Source organism: Ptychodera flava, chromosome 10 (genome assembly GCF_041260155.1).
Source record: "Ptychodera flava strain L36383 chromosome 10, AS_Pfla_20210202, whole genome shotgun sequence".
NCBI lineage: Eukaryota > Metazoa > Hemichordata > Enteropneusta > Ptychoderidae > Ptychodera > Ptychodera flava.
The window spans coordinates 32,112,012-32,126,511 of NC_091937.1; the positions used below are offsets into that span (position 1 = coordinate 32,112,012).

General features: G+C 37.2%; 1 protein-coding gene across 2 annotated transcripts in view; it reads right to left on the bottom strand.

Moving 5' to 3' along the window:
* Nucleotides 1–14,500, bottom strand: part of LOC139142539 (relaxin receptor 2-like) — a 96,245-nt gene that overhangs the window by 30,319 nt on the left and 51,426 nt on the right. For both annotated transcript variants that reach the window (XM_070712496.1, XM_070712497.1), the window contains exons 2-4: nucleotides 13,611–13,727; nucleotides 4,983–5,126; nucleotides 3,092–3,199 (exon numbers count right to left, since the gene is read on the bottom strand). In XM_070712496.1, coding sequence (XP_070568597.1) covers nucleotides 3,092–3,199; nucleotides 4,983–5,126; nucleotides 13,611–13,692 — 334 coding nt within the window. In that variant the 5' untranslated portion in view covers nucleotides 13,693–13,727. The remainder of the gene's footprint in view (nucleotides 1–3,091; nucleotides 3,200–4,982; nucleotides 5,127–13,610; nucleotides 13,728–14,500) is intronic.

Here is a 14,500-nt window from a genome sequence, read left to right on the forward strand (position 1 = left end):
TTGTAATATTGAGGATGTTAAGAGCAGAGATGAAGCATGCAAACTTGTAGATACCATGTGTAATGACGTCACTAATATCATGCATAATTCATGTAAGAAGGTTGTTTCTGATACTCATCAACGTTATAAAGGCCGTTTCAAGAAAAACAACTGGTGGAATAATGATTGTCTTGTGACACGTAATAGGCAACGTTTTTGGTTTAGCATATGGAAATCCTGTGGCAGACCTCGTAGTGGACAAATTTATTTATGCTACAAAGCAGCGAAAAAGACATACAGAATTCATGTAATCGAGCAATGAATAGCAAGATTAATGGCTTTTCTCGTTTGCTTAACTCACTGTATACTTGTCGTAGTTTAAGGAAATTTTGGAATTGCATTCGTAAGACAAAACATGATACATCTCAAAATAACGATGCCAGTATTAATATTACGAAGTTCTACGATCACTTCACCAGTAAATTTAGTATGACTAGTTGTACTAGTGAGGCTATGTCGACTGCCAAACTTAAGGTTCGAGATAAATGCACCAGCCTAATGGATGTTACCTTTTCTGACTTTGTTATGTCTGAATCTATGCTCGTTACGTACATAAAGAAGCTGAGATCTGGCTGTGCACCCGGAGCAGACGGTATAATGTCTGAACATTTGAAATATTCCATTAACTCTAAGGTTATTTATCATATGAGTGTAATGTATTCTATCTGTTTTAAATTTGGTATTGTTCCTTTGTCATTTACTAAAGGTTTACTTATCCCTTTGTTAAAGAAATCGACACTTGATCCTGCAGTACCAAAACATTATAGACCTTTGACCTTATCCTGTACATTTTCGAAAATTATGGAACTTTATATTCTCGATGTTTCCGTCAACATGAATTTAGTGATTTACAGTTTGGTTTTGTTACTGGTAGAGGAACTGCCACTGCTGCAGCCTTAGCAAATGATGTAATTTCATACTGTAACAAACGAGGATCGACAGTTTATACTTGCTCTCTAGATGCAGAGGGAGCCTTTGATGCTGTACCTCATGATGTTTTGTTTTATAAAGCAATGGATGTACTTCCTAATCATTGCTGGAAGATTTTAGTGTATTGGTATAGGCATCTAAGCGTACAAATTAAGTGGGGTTCTAGTTTGAGTGAACCAGTTGTTGTGGCTGTAGGTACCCGTCAAGGAGGATTATCGTCTCCTTTCCTTTTCAGTTTGTTTTATCAAGATTTAGTGGATGAATTGTCGTCATGTGTTGGAGGTATCATGATTAATAATTTGTCTTTTAATGTTTTTTGTTATGCTGACGACTTATTGTTAGCTAGCTGGTCTTCAAAATATGATCGAGATTGCAAACAAATATATTACAAATCATGGCTTGTGTTTCAATCCTAAAAAGACAAGTGTGTTATTTTCGGTAAGTGTACACTTACACCGCATCCATATTGGTTACTGAGTGGTGTAAGACTGGATGAATGCGAAAGTGTGAACTATTTAGGTGTTACACTTTCATCGTCTAATCCTAATGATCACATCAGAAATAGAATAAATGCATGTAGGAAAGCTTTTTATGGACTTCAAGGCGCTGGATTCAGTAATGGCCATATTGACTGTAATGTACTCGCTTATGTATGGAATGTTGCCATAAGACCAGTTTTATTGTATGGTATTAACTGTGTACACATGTCTAAATCATCAATTAATGAGGCCGAAAAAATCCAGTCAAAATTATTAAAAGCTGGGTTTGGCATTCATAAATATTGTAGAAGTACTTCTTTCCTGAAGGCAATTAATGTTATGAAAATTGATACGTCTCTTGAAATCAGGTCTCTTGATTTGATAAAATCCATCTTCAGTAATAAATCTCGTGCACGTTGTTTTTACCTGCATCTTTTGAATATGCATTTATGTGGTAGATTGCATGGTCACACTGATTTAGTATCACGTGTTAATAGAATTTGTGTCAGAAATGGTATTTCACTTTTGCGGTATATTTTTAACAAGCGATATTCTCAATCGATCCTTAAAAATATGAAAACACGTTCAAGGCCAGATGGGCTGACTGACAGCATTCGCCAGTTGTTACTTGCAAAAGATTTACACAGTCGTCATCTTCTTAATATGCTATTAAGACCATTTTAAACTTGGGATTTTTTTGTCTTGTACCGAGTGTTTTCATTTAATAACTGATTTTAAATTGTCATTGTATTAGTTTTTGTATTTCTCTTCTTTTGAAGGCTTTATAATAAAATAATAAATAATAATAATAATAATTTTTACACAGGGAGGGCGGCCATTTTAAATATCGATAAATCTTGGGTAATTTGTTTCTCTAGTACCAAACTATGCGCGGTGACCCTTGGTTTTCATTATTGATTTGGCAATAGAATGATTGAACGTTTCATTGAGGAAAGTTTAAGCAAAAGTTGAAGTCTTTACTTTTCGAGGCGCATACTACCTTAAGGCTAATTCTTTCGGTATCCAGAAAGACAGGAGTCCCTGTCTTTGATTGATCTTCTCAATCATGCTTTCTATTAACAATGGCAAACGCACGTGCCTGTAAAGTTTCTGCGCCTACATTTCCAATAAAGTGAAGCTTGAGCGCTTCCTGGGATGTTGTGCTTAAGTTGGACTTAAACGTAAGAGATCTCCGCTGTTGGATTAGATTTTCGTTCATATTGTCGGCGCTGTTTTAGCAGTAAAAGACAGAGTAGAGAGCAGCTACGCTCCAAGCGGAGAAGACGAAAGACACCGATGGAAAATCCCCAATATGTACATGTACTGACTAAACTTAATAGTGATGGAAAGGGCATTCGCGGGGGTGTATCGCCCTTTTGTAGACGTCATCAAAGCTTTAGATGTAATAAGCAATCATCTCTCGACGTAAAGGGTCTTCTTCAGTCACTTGCACGTGTCCTCCTAACTTGGAACACGTGCTATTCAATTATACTAAAATGATACGACGAAAGGCAAAACTTTTCAAGGCATGACTTTTTTTGCGTTGGGCTATTAAATACAAAAATTAACATTTATGCATTCTGCTGAGGGACGTCTATATAATAGGTAAATCTCATCAAGCCATAAAATGCAATGTGGCTCACCACATGGAATTCTGCTTCCTCCGAGATCATCTTCGCCCTCTTCTTCAGAAGACTCGTCGTCTTTGTCTCCGATCTTTATATCCCAATTCTCCCCATCGTTATAATCAGCTAGAAAAGGAATACATTGGAAACCATTGTTATGTATGCTGAATATTTGTATATCTGCCTGTATGCATGTACATGTGTGTCTGGCTGAGTTTGTCTCCTGGCTGTCGGTCTGTATCTGTGTTACAAAGTCGACTTTTCGTCTCGCCCTTCTCCTCTGTATTTCGGTATAAGCACTTTTGTTGCCATTCCGAGTCGAACATGAAATCAGAATGATAGCCAACTTGCTCGCCGTTCCAACAGAATGACAACACGTTTAATTTCAACATCAAATTTCTCAGGATGTTGATACACAATTTAACCTATCAACAACACCGTGTGTTTCAGTTTCATTCAGAATCGAGTTCTCTCCTTCTATTAAAGTCGGTTCCCCGATTCGTGTGACATGTTCCATCTTAGTCCATTCGGGCGTGGGATGCTATTATCTCCCTCTGGCTGTCTGTCTGTCCATTTGTCTGCCTGTCTGTCTGTACATACATACGTACGTACTTAGTATGTATGTATGTATGTATGTATGTATGTATGTATGTATGTATGTATGTATGTATGTATGTATGTATGTATGTATGTATGTATGTATGTATGTATGTATGTATGTATGTATGTGTGTATGTATGTATGTATGTATGTATGTATGTATGTATGTATGTATGTATGTATGTATGTATGTATGTATGTATTATTATTATTATTATTATTACACTTTATTTAAAGAGGGTAATCTGATTACAGTAAAGTAATTGTAATTTCCATCAGAGCCCTCATGAAAAGAAGGCAAAATACACAAACAAATCATCGAATAAACAAAAACGTATGGAATAGACGAATAGAAGATGTCGAAGACAAAGGAAAAATAGGCTAGTCTAAGTCAGAGCCTTCATTACAATATTTCATGAAAAGATAACAATGCAGTTTTGATTTAAACGTCGACAAGGCTTCACAGTCACGGATAGTTGGGGGAATGGAATTCCAGATTTTAAGTAGCTCGATATACAAATGATCTTTGACCCATGCTTGTCCTAAACATTGGTGGGTAAGGTTACCATTACTAGAACTACGAGTATTTAAACGATCCATTTCTGAGAGAGGTTGGATAGATCACTAATATAGCTTGGTGCGAGACCATTTAAAGCTTTGAAAGTCATAACAGCTGTAAAGTATTCAATACGTAAATCTATGGGCAACCAGTGCAAACTAACAAAAACTGTTCGAGAAGGAAAAGTCGTGTCAGCTCCGAGAATTACCTTACCAGCCCTTTTCTGGAGTTTGTACAATCTTTGGAGATTGGTCTTAGACGTACTAGCCCAACAATACAACAATAGTCAATTACAGACAAGAACAAAGCGTTATAAACTAGCAAAAGAACACTCCTTTGAGAATAGGGGCGTAGTCGTCTTATAACACAATTCTTGCAGACAAAGTCTTGCACAAATTATCTATGTGGTCATCCCAGCATAAAATGTATGTATGTATGTATGTATGTATGTATGTATGTATGTATGTATGTATGTATGTATGTATGTATGTATGTATGTATGTATGTATGTAGGTATGTAGTTAGTATGTATGTATGTATGTATGTATGTATGTATGTATGTATGTATGTATGTATGTATGTATGTATGTATGTATGTATGTATGTATGTATGTATGTATGTAGGTAGGTAGGTAGGTAGGTATGTATGTATGTGTGTGTGTGTGTGTGTGTGTGTGTATGTGTGTAAGTATGTATGTACGTATTATGTAACCTAAATTATGCTCTCCCCTTTATAGGTGTAACACTTACTACATTCTTCGTCCCACTCATCGGAACCATTGTCGCAGTCCTCTATTCCGTCACACAGGTATTCTCGAAAGATACAGTCAGTGGAGTTAAGGCACTTGAAACTGTTATCAAGGCAAAAGAAACTGCGAGGCAGACGGCGATGAGCTGAAAATGTAACGGAAATGGGAGAGAACCAGTAAGGATTGTGATAGAGTGATTAGCACCAGGTTAGAAAATTCGACATGTCAGAATTGAATATCTATAGAAGCATATCTAGAAGCTAGTATAGGGACTTTTCACATCCCGTTTATTGATAATTTTTGCATGGTGTGTTATTATTTCATCCAGATCGTTGTAATATTTAGATGTCAGTCCCATGGAATGGCTTTGTTACTGATCTGAAAAAAAGCGAGTAGCCTGAAATTACCATTTCAGCGAAAGCGCCACCAAGAACGCCCTTAGCAACGGCAACTAAAACAGCAATGGAGCGGACCGAGTACCTCCCCTACACTTCCCGTTATGATTTAAAACCCCAAAACTGACTTGTTATGGACCGTAAATACGATTGTGTAAGGATCTAACTTCGCTCGTAAACTCTCTTCGTGATTTCAGTTGGTAAATTTTGGTAACTGTGCTAAAGCATACAGCGACAAGTGTATGCTCTGCCACTGATATAGTTTTACAACTATGTATTTGTCGCTGTGAAAATTCCGAATCTTTTAGAGCGTAGATGTGATTTCTTCCTGTCCATAATTTGCAACATGTTTTCTATGACGGTTCCATAAAACGGAATGTTCAGGTGCGAGATTGTGCATAGGGAAGTCTGTTGCCGTTACGTACAAAAGTTGTCAAGCGAGTCACGGAAATTAGCTTCGTCGGATATTAAGATACATTTGGCACTTTGCAACCCTTCAGGGACGTTGGAAATTATATTCAATACGGAAATTTTCCAATTCATTTTTTTGGACTATTTGCAGTATTTAACCTTCGCAAGTCGCTTTTTTACCGTCTGTATCGACACTCTAAGATTCTTGCTTTCATTATGAATACATTTTACAGAAAAACTTTGTGGGGAGTAACTGATCTTCAATAGATATCAAACTGACGATATTTGTCACGGTATAAGCTTAAATACCAAACTCTGATAAAATCATTCTGTGAATTTATTTTAACTGTTTATTTTTTAAATTTTATTGGATACACAGATCAACGGGAAAACCAACTAACAGATTGCGAAACAAAAAAATCACACCATCACAAGACAAATGTACAAGACAACCATAAAAGTAACATATTACATTAAATTGAAAAAAACATACACGAATCAAAAGAGAGAACTGTTAAAATGACTGGATAAAATGGTTTTAAACTACATAGCGTAGAAAAAATATCTATATTACATTTGAAAGAGATATCGTTAAAAACAGAAATGCATCTGGGCACTGTCGAGAATTTTCTGCAATTAACAGAACACAGGTCTGGCTTAAAAAGTTTTTTTTTGCGTAAATTTCTACTTGGGGCATAAAAGCAGATTTGGTTTAAAATATTTGGTGAATCATAATGTGAATGGATTATTTTGTATAAAAAGCACATGTCAAGGGTTATTCTGCTATTGTATAACTTAGGAATGTTCAGAATTCTGCAATAAAATGGTTTAAACTGACATATTGGTCACATCGCAGAGCACCAACTCGTTTTTAACATAGAAAACTAAAATAAGAGGGATGGATGAATTAAAATCTTCCGAGAGTATATTGACCTTCATATTTCAAGCAGTAGCGATACCCTTGAATGGCTTACACACCTGGTGTTCGTCTTGTGAAGAGCGCCGCCACTGTTTGGTTTGAGGCGGCCTTTGTTATTATATTTGAGCTTCTTGAAAACGACATGAACATTTTTAGCCATGGCACAGTGCCGGATGCTTATGATACACAGCTTTGTATATTGCTATTCGGTAGGTCGATCGATTTTCATGTTATTTCCTCATGTGTACTTGTGTGACACAAAGGCCGATTGGCGAACAAAAATACAACAGGGAGAGCCATGAGTAAATTTGCGTTGTCTACTGAAAGAGGGCGCTATTTCTGTAAGTTAGAACCAGTATCCGAGAACGAGCGCATATGCCGACGTTACCGTAAGGTTGTCATCTGGTCTTCTCTGTGCTCTCATTCTAATAAATGAATTACGTTCCGCTCCATTCATTTATTAATGATGGACCAGCCAGAGGTGGCAGCTTTATTACAGACAAGTGACAGAAAGTATACAGTACACATTAATCCAGGGTGCGGAAGCAAATGAAATGAAATACCCGAGTCACCCGTGCATGTCGCCCAAGAAAACTCAGCGGTAAAAACCCTAAGAAAAGGAAGCCTGTGTCCGAAAACAATGAATAACACAGGACCATGGGGTGGTGTCGGACTTCTCCGCTTTTGTTCATTCCCTAAATATGCAAAAAAAATAAACAAAACAAAAACATTTTTTGTTTTTTATGATATAACTTGGATTTACCGTCTGTAGGCTCTGCTGAACTGTCTGGCCAGACTGAATATCAAATTCCAAACTTTCCACTGATAGCCCCGCCTACACACCATACATCAATGCCAAGTGTCGAATTCACATAACGCGAAGACATCAACTACATCTATACTATCGAACCGAGAGAAATTATATCTCATATACTAAGGAAAGAAAAAAACCTTTACTGTCGCTTTACTGACATTTGATGCTCACTTCCCAATAAAAACGAGTATTCACGACCCAAAACGACGATGATCCAACGGTTTGTACAGTCCGGCCTCTCTTCTGTCAGACAGTTGCATTAATCAGAGGTGGAAATTATACAATTTTTATAGCTTTGGCAATGCCTGAGAATTTGTAGACTTAGGAAACATACTGGGGCACAAAACTGGATAATCAGATACATCATCAGTAATAAACTAGGGGACGACGTCACAAAATTCACTGGTATTGACAAAGCAGTAATATAACGTAAAATAAGCGCATGCACATCCACGTCATGCGGCACTGTCATGGCAACCTATGTTTTGTAACTGTCTAACAACCTTCTAAAGAGACCTACGGTCACTACGCTATCGTTTGCGTACTTTCAGATGCAAATAGTATGAGCGCCCTCATTGTTCACAATGTTGATCAAAGTGCACAGCCAGGTTTGTCACTTGCTCACACTCGCATTATGAATCAGCTGCAGGCATGAATGTGGCACATTAATTTCCCAAATGAAAAGATTTATGACAACATTACTTCGCGGCAATTTTTGATATTTCGATACCTTAATGGGTTTGCGTAAAAATTGCAGTTATATATGAGTTCATGCTTATACTGCGTAGGTCAATCGACTTCCATTGTCTTTCAGCGAGGTTACACCTGCACTAAATGCATACAACTCTGACGCTGGATTAATTGCCTTTTACATTAAAAGACAGCGCTATTTTTCCAGCTTCTAGATGCCTTTAAAATTTCCTTTAGGAAAACTGTGTACATATAAATTTTAGAAATCCTGAAATTAAAACCATGTAATTTCCTTAATCAAATAAGGCACATTATGTTTTGTATGTAATACCATGTGGACATTATCACAATACAGCACTGTGATCTTACATTATTCACTTCGTTTGAAAAAAACAACTTTCAAAATCCTTTTTTAGATTTTCAATTTGCAGTCCATTAGGGCGAGAATAAGTAGTTGCTAGTCGTGCACAGAATGATTGAGCTTCTATTACGCAAAGTACTTTCCGTATCAATGTCATATCATGAGTATCATGAGCAGCTGTTGGACACGGGAAACGTTAATGAATACTACATGTTGCTGATATAATTATAAACTCATGCAGAAACTCTCCGTTGTTAAATTTCGATTACCTTCTCCGCAATAACGCTAACTTTTGCCTTCTTTCGGTCTGTCTAAAGCTGTGGTCAATGCAACCGCGTATAGATTTCTAAGGTGATACACAACAAATGACTTTCAGATATACGAAGGAAAGGGTGCGTTTTTATACAGAGCAAGTGCTACACTACTTCTATCAAAAGCACGGGGAAAATGTCAAGCATACAGTCACCATTTGGTCCGTAGATACTTCCGTAAAGAAAAAACATCGCCCTTGTAGCTCGATGTCTAGCACTGTGACTTTGGAACCTTTTTCTAATAGTTTCTCATACCCAGTCTTTTCTGGTCGAAGTTTCTAGAAAATGGAAATTCTACAGATATGAGTCCTTGCACGTGTGATTTGTGATTTGCTAACACAGCACAAGGCATGGCTGGCCCTCTACCTTAAAATATGTTTCTTGCATCACAGCGATGGAGGCACTGTGTTCGCAATTTATGCAGAAAGTACTTGGGTAACTGTGAAACATTCATTAGTTACACGTAGTCTAAGAGACCATGTAAAGCCATGTGTTTCCTTGAACACAAAACAAGTTAAGCCGACGATAAGAAAATCCCACATAAATGTTAAAATATTATATTGGCGACTGAAAAACGAACAAACAAATGACATATTCCTCCTTATTCTAGGTGGTTTACGTCAATTCTATATAAACTAGATATTATGGGATAACTTTAGCTTGGGAATGTCTGCGGCGGCAGAGAAACATTGACAGTACATTAAATTACTAATTTGATCACACAGGGATTTTTTCACATACTCAGATTTATAGATCAACCAGCGCTGCTCAATCAGTTTTAAAAAATTAAACGTTTGATTCGGCGAATGTTAACCGGTCGTTGGATAGATTCAATAACAAATATTATCTTCTCTATTGTAGAACCGCCGGCAAAATTCAAGTGGACAAATTATGGCGAATTTATCGTACAGCGACAGTACAGAAAATGTTCGTTAGAGTATTTACACTAAATTACCGCATCTAGAAAAGCACATTATTTTTCGGTCGTTTAGTGATTCTGACCATAGTCGTGGTTTGCGATTAACACGAGATGAATCGTGTGATATGACGCCTCCACTATCAAAGGTGGAACCTATCGTACATGTATGTAAATTTCATGCTTGAAATGAACATCAATTTACTGGGTGGAGAACATTGTAATGAGTATTTGTGCAAAAAATTGTCGATAGTATCGTATTCATTGAACGGGATATCGCGCTGTTTTTTTTCCGAAAGCGAAATGAATGACTTATATCTATTGTCCACGCCTTTTTCTGAAGAGACTAAAAATATCATGCACTATTAATTCCTAATCCAATTGCTCATTTTCTCGTCTCTTTATTCGCCATGCTTTGCAGTATCATTTCAATTTTATGACCATTTACTCGAAAAATAGAAATGTCTCTTTGTAGGTTAAACATGACCGTGTCTTCACTGTGTGCAATGCCAACTTAAGCATTCACTTTGCTATACAAATCGTACATACAAATAAAAAGAAACACATATAAATATATAAAGAAATAAATATTGCATAGACTTTATATAAAATTTTCACTCCGACTGTTGTCATTCTGGTTTTTCCAATAAGTCGAGCCGAAATACTTAAATTCACATTCAATGAATATGGACTGCCAAATTTGAAAAGTGCTGCTAATTCAAAGTATAGAGTCGAAAGAATACTGAAGACGAGGCGAAGGGGTAATGTTACTACATCGAGTGGAAGTGATTCTGAATCTTATTGTTCGTACGGGCTTGAATAAAACGCTATGACAACTCCGATACTGGTGCAAGTACTTGCCTGTGTACTACGTCAGGATTCACTGAGGTTACTTTATAAACACCAAGGTGTCACTTGTTTCTTCCACCTTTAGGTCACATTTGGCAAGTACTTGCATAAGTGGCATTTAGGTTATCCGATAAGTATACTAGGTTACGCTTACAGTCGTCAGACTTATTTTTAGGATTGTAACGTTGAAAGCCCGTGCACTCTCATCTGCTTTCCGCGAATCTGAATTTAACACAATTTTCTAAAGATAATATTCATTATTAAAAAAACGTAACGTATTTCGGTTATCGACTTCTATAATAATTATACTCCCTTCCTAAGGCGTTCCCGATCATCCCACCATCTACGCGACAGTCTACTGAAGTTAACTACATCAATTTACTATAATATGATATTTATCAGCCAACAAACTTATATGAGTCTAGAATACACAGCAACGATGAAAAAAATCAACCGGCAGCAACATGGCAGCCGTTAGGTTTCAAAACGTTGAACGCAGGATCCCCTACTCGGATGTACAGTAAACAGTCTGATGCATTACACTCTAAAATATCCTCCTCCGTTGGAAATGCCAAAAAATCGGCCACTTTAAAGTTATCTGCGAAGTTTCAATCTTAGCATCCATTTAGGGAACAAAATTTGCCTGACTTGGCGTCGGAGTTCTTTATTTGTGTACCCAAACACAATCGCGCCTTTTCATTGCATAGTTAAATAATATAAAACGTTTATTTGTTGAGATATTAACGTTTTCTTAAAATACGGATTAGGTGGTTCGATAAAAATGTTATATTTTTGATAGTACTTTGCAGTTCTCCTGCTGTCCTGTTTACCTATATGTATGGCAATCGCATTGCATTCGCCCTGAGCAAATAGGAACCACACGTGACGTCACGAATGCGAGGCCTGACCGAGAGATTCGTTATTCGAGGCATGAACATTTTTCACTTTAACAGCTATTTATTAATGGGAAAGAAGTTGCTGTCAGAAATGTCTTCGAATTTGAGATTCGGAGGTGAATAGACCAAAGGAATATAAAACAATCACCCATATCAGTAGCATTTTAAAGGGGCGGGTCATTTATCAGTTTTATCCTAAAGGGACATAAGCTGTAACTTGTGGCAAGTTTTTCAGTATTCTGCTTTTGTATATCAACTGCCATGTCTCACCCTAATCCGTTTGTCATGCTGTAATTTCGAGTATTCTTTTTGTCAACACAGCTTGTATGTGTGTAGTGATCATTGTTTATTGTTTACAAATGAATTCTAGTCCGGACTTGAATACAATTTTCAACCATAACAATGGAGATTATACTCATATAGGTTGTGTTGATATGCTAAATACTTGGCATTAAATTACAGTTTAGGGATTCAATGCAGAAAGTGCAGGGACACCACAAAACAAAAGTTCTGAAAAAAATAGCCAAAAGATACAGCTTATGGAGCTTTAAAGAAAATTGACAACTTGATAAAAATTACAATGGAAAACAAAAGGCTAATACCATGTAAGTACCCAATGTCAACAAGAACTAATCCGAAAACCAGGGATTGAGAACTTCCCCTTTAAGAGATACAGAAATACACAGTGCAGCGCATACGTGTGACGGATGTTTTTGTTCATCTCAACAAAAGGCATAACAAATGTCAAAATTTACGTATAATGGGTGACGTCATACACAGAAAAACACTTAAATTACCAGCCTAGAGCCGGGGTACAAGTACAGTATTTGAACTCAACAGTATCTCTGACATTATTTCGCATGCATATTCTGTTGAACAATCGGCTTCTATTAGTATATCTGCATCTGCCGTTCTGTCACAAAGTTTTCATAATATTTCTCAACATTTAGTGACAAATTCAAGTTACAAGTGAAATGGTGGTGCTTCTGACGTTCTCATTAACGAGGAAAAAAATTATCAACATCAGCAGTAACGAAAATTGTCTTTATTTTCAGGATTCTGTGCCTTGCACTTTTCCCTGTTTCCCTTCCTTGGAATGAAACATATTGATCTGAAAAATGAAACGTCATAGGGTTGTTCAACACGGCTTAGACCGCCATAGATATGTGTTCAAAAAAATTATTATTACGCATGTCATTGTCTAGAATATTTAACCCATGCCATTGTCTATGATATTTACAATATACGAAGTGTTTTATTTTTAAAGTGAGAAAATATACACAGAATGTCGCGAACCTCTGGTATTAATTATTCAACCCTGAAGATTTACTGTAGTAAAACACAATCAAAGCTTCAGACCATATTTACAGCGGTCGATTTTACAAAAATGAGCCATCCGCTTTGTAAGCTTTGTCCAGAAACGGGGGGAAAAACTTACTATAGCAGCCTAATTAAAAGTAGTCGTAGGCGTTAGCCTTGTATGCCTCATATGCTTTATTCAATGTAAGCGTCTTTACCTGCTTCTAAGAACCTAGATAAACTCGCCGCTTTGCGAGCAGACGGGGGTGGGCAGCAACTCTTTCTATCGCTTCGAAAACGTTAAAGCAGTAATGGAGGCCGTGCAAACGAGTAAAGGTTATAGACGCAACACTTGTCTACATCCGAATTTGGTCATTGTGAGCGCAATTCATCGATAATTGTTACACTATTGTATCATTTGGTTATCTTTCCTCATATGGTCATGACACGCTTCACTTTTAATTATATATTCATTGTTCAGTGAGACAGCGTAAGTGCCAAGAGGCGACGAGTCTTTCGCGATCTTCTGAGTACTTGAAATACGGTCAACGCATCATGATCAACCAAAGACTAGTAACATAATTTTCATCTTTTTCGCATCAACACGCATGCATATTGAATGAGCATGAAAATTTGTGTCAATTTGAAGTGATGTTTCGTTTGCAGCAGATTACTATCATCACGATGCAACAAGCAAGATGCGCTTATTTCGACAGCCTCTAGAAACACCGAATAAGGTTACCTAAAATATGAAGGCGACACACTTACTTGAATGTCCCAGCCGTCCCCGCTTGGAAACAGAACTTGAAACGAGAGATAAGATAAGCAAGAAACGGAGGCTCTTCTTCATCCTTAAGGCTGATACACCGGGCTTGTTCGTTGCTTCTGTCAAGATAGAGAAAAATACAAATGAAGTCTTTAATTAGTTCATTTTTATATGAGAGACTTGTATGCAAATGTGAGTGAGCGTAATGACTGCTAAAATGAGACCAACATTGGATGTTAGATGACGTCATCATGTTGGTGTTTGTAACCCTAGGCAGCGGCCACGTGAATGCTCTCGTCGCCTTTTCGTGACTTTAATTCTTTCGTAAGGATTCGCCCTCTTTAAAATTTCACGCACACAATCAGTTGCGCTCGGAGAGTGTCGTATTGACGGTAGACTTCTTGGAATGGACTGGGTTTACGGTTAATTAAAGTGTTTATTTTTGAAACTCGAAACACTCCACAAGTGTGGATACCTCTTGTCATAAAGGACGAATTAAGATTGAATCAAAACGTTTCAAACAGAAAAGCCAAGAGCCAACGTGAGGTGATTACACACGCACCAATTACGTCAAATTAGCAGATGACAAGTAGGGAACTATAGAACAAGTTTCTACAAGTTTCCTTAGAACAGCTTGACTCCGAGTTCTTGAAAGCTTTTAAGAAATTACAACAATCACTCACTCCATATAGCAGTAAGGAAAAACTGTTTCATTCCTTTTATCCCCAGTATTTCAACAAAGCATGGTGGAAATCATTACACAGACCGAGGCCAGATGGAAATACTACTTCTCATCCTCAGTGAATACGGCTTGAGAGGGAAAACACACTTAATGAAGAAGGTTAAAGGTCGCAAGGATTAAAGCAATATAAACTCTGATATTGGTCGCCTT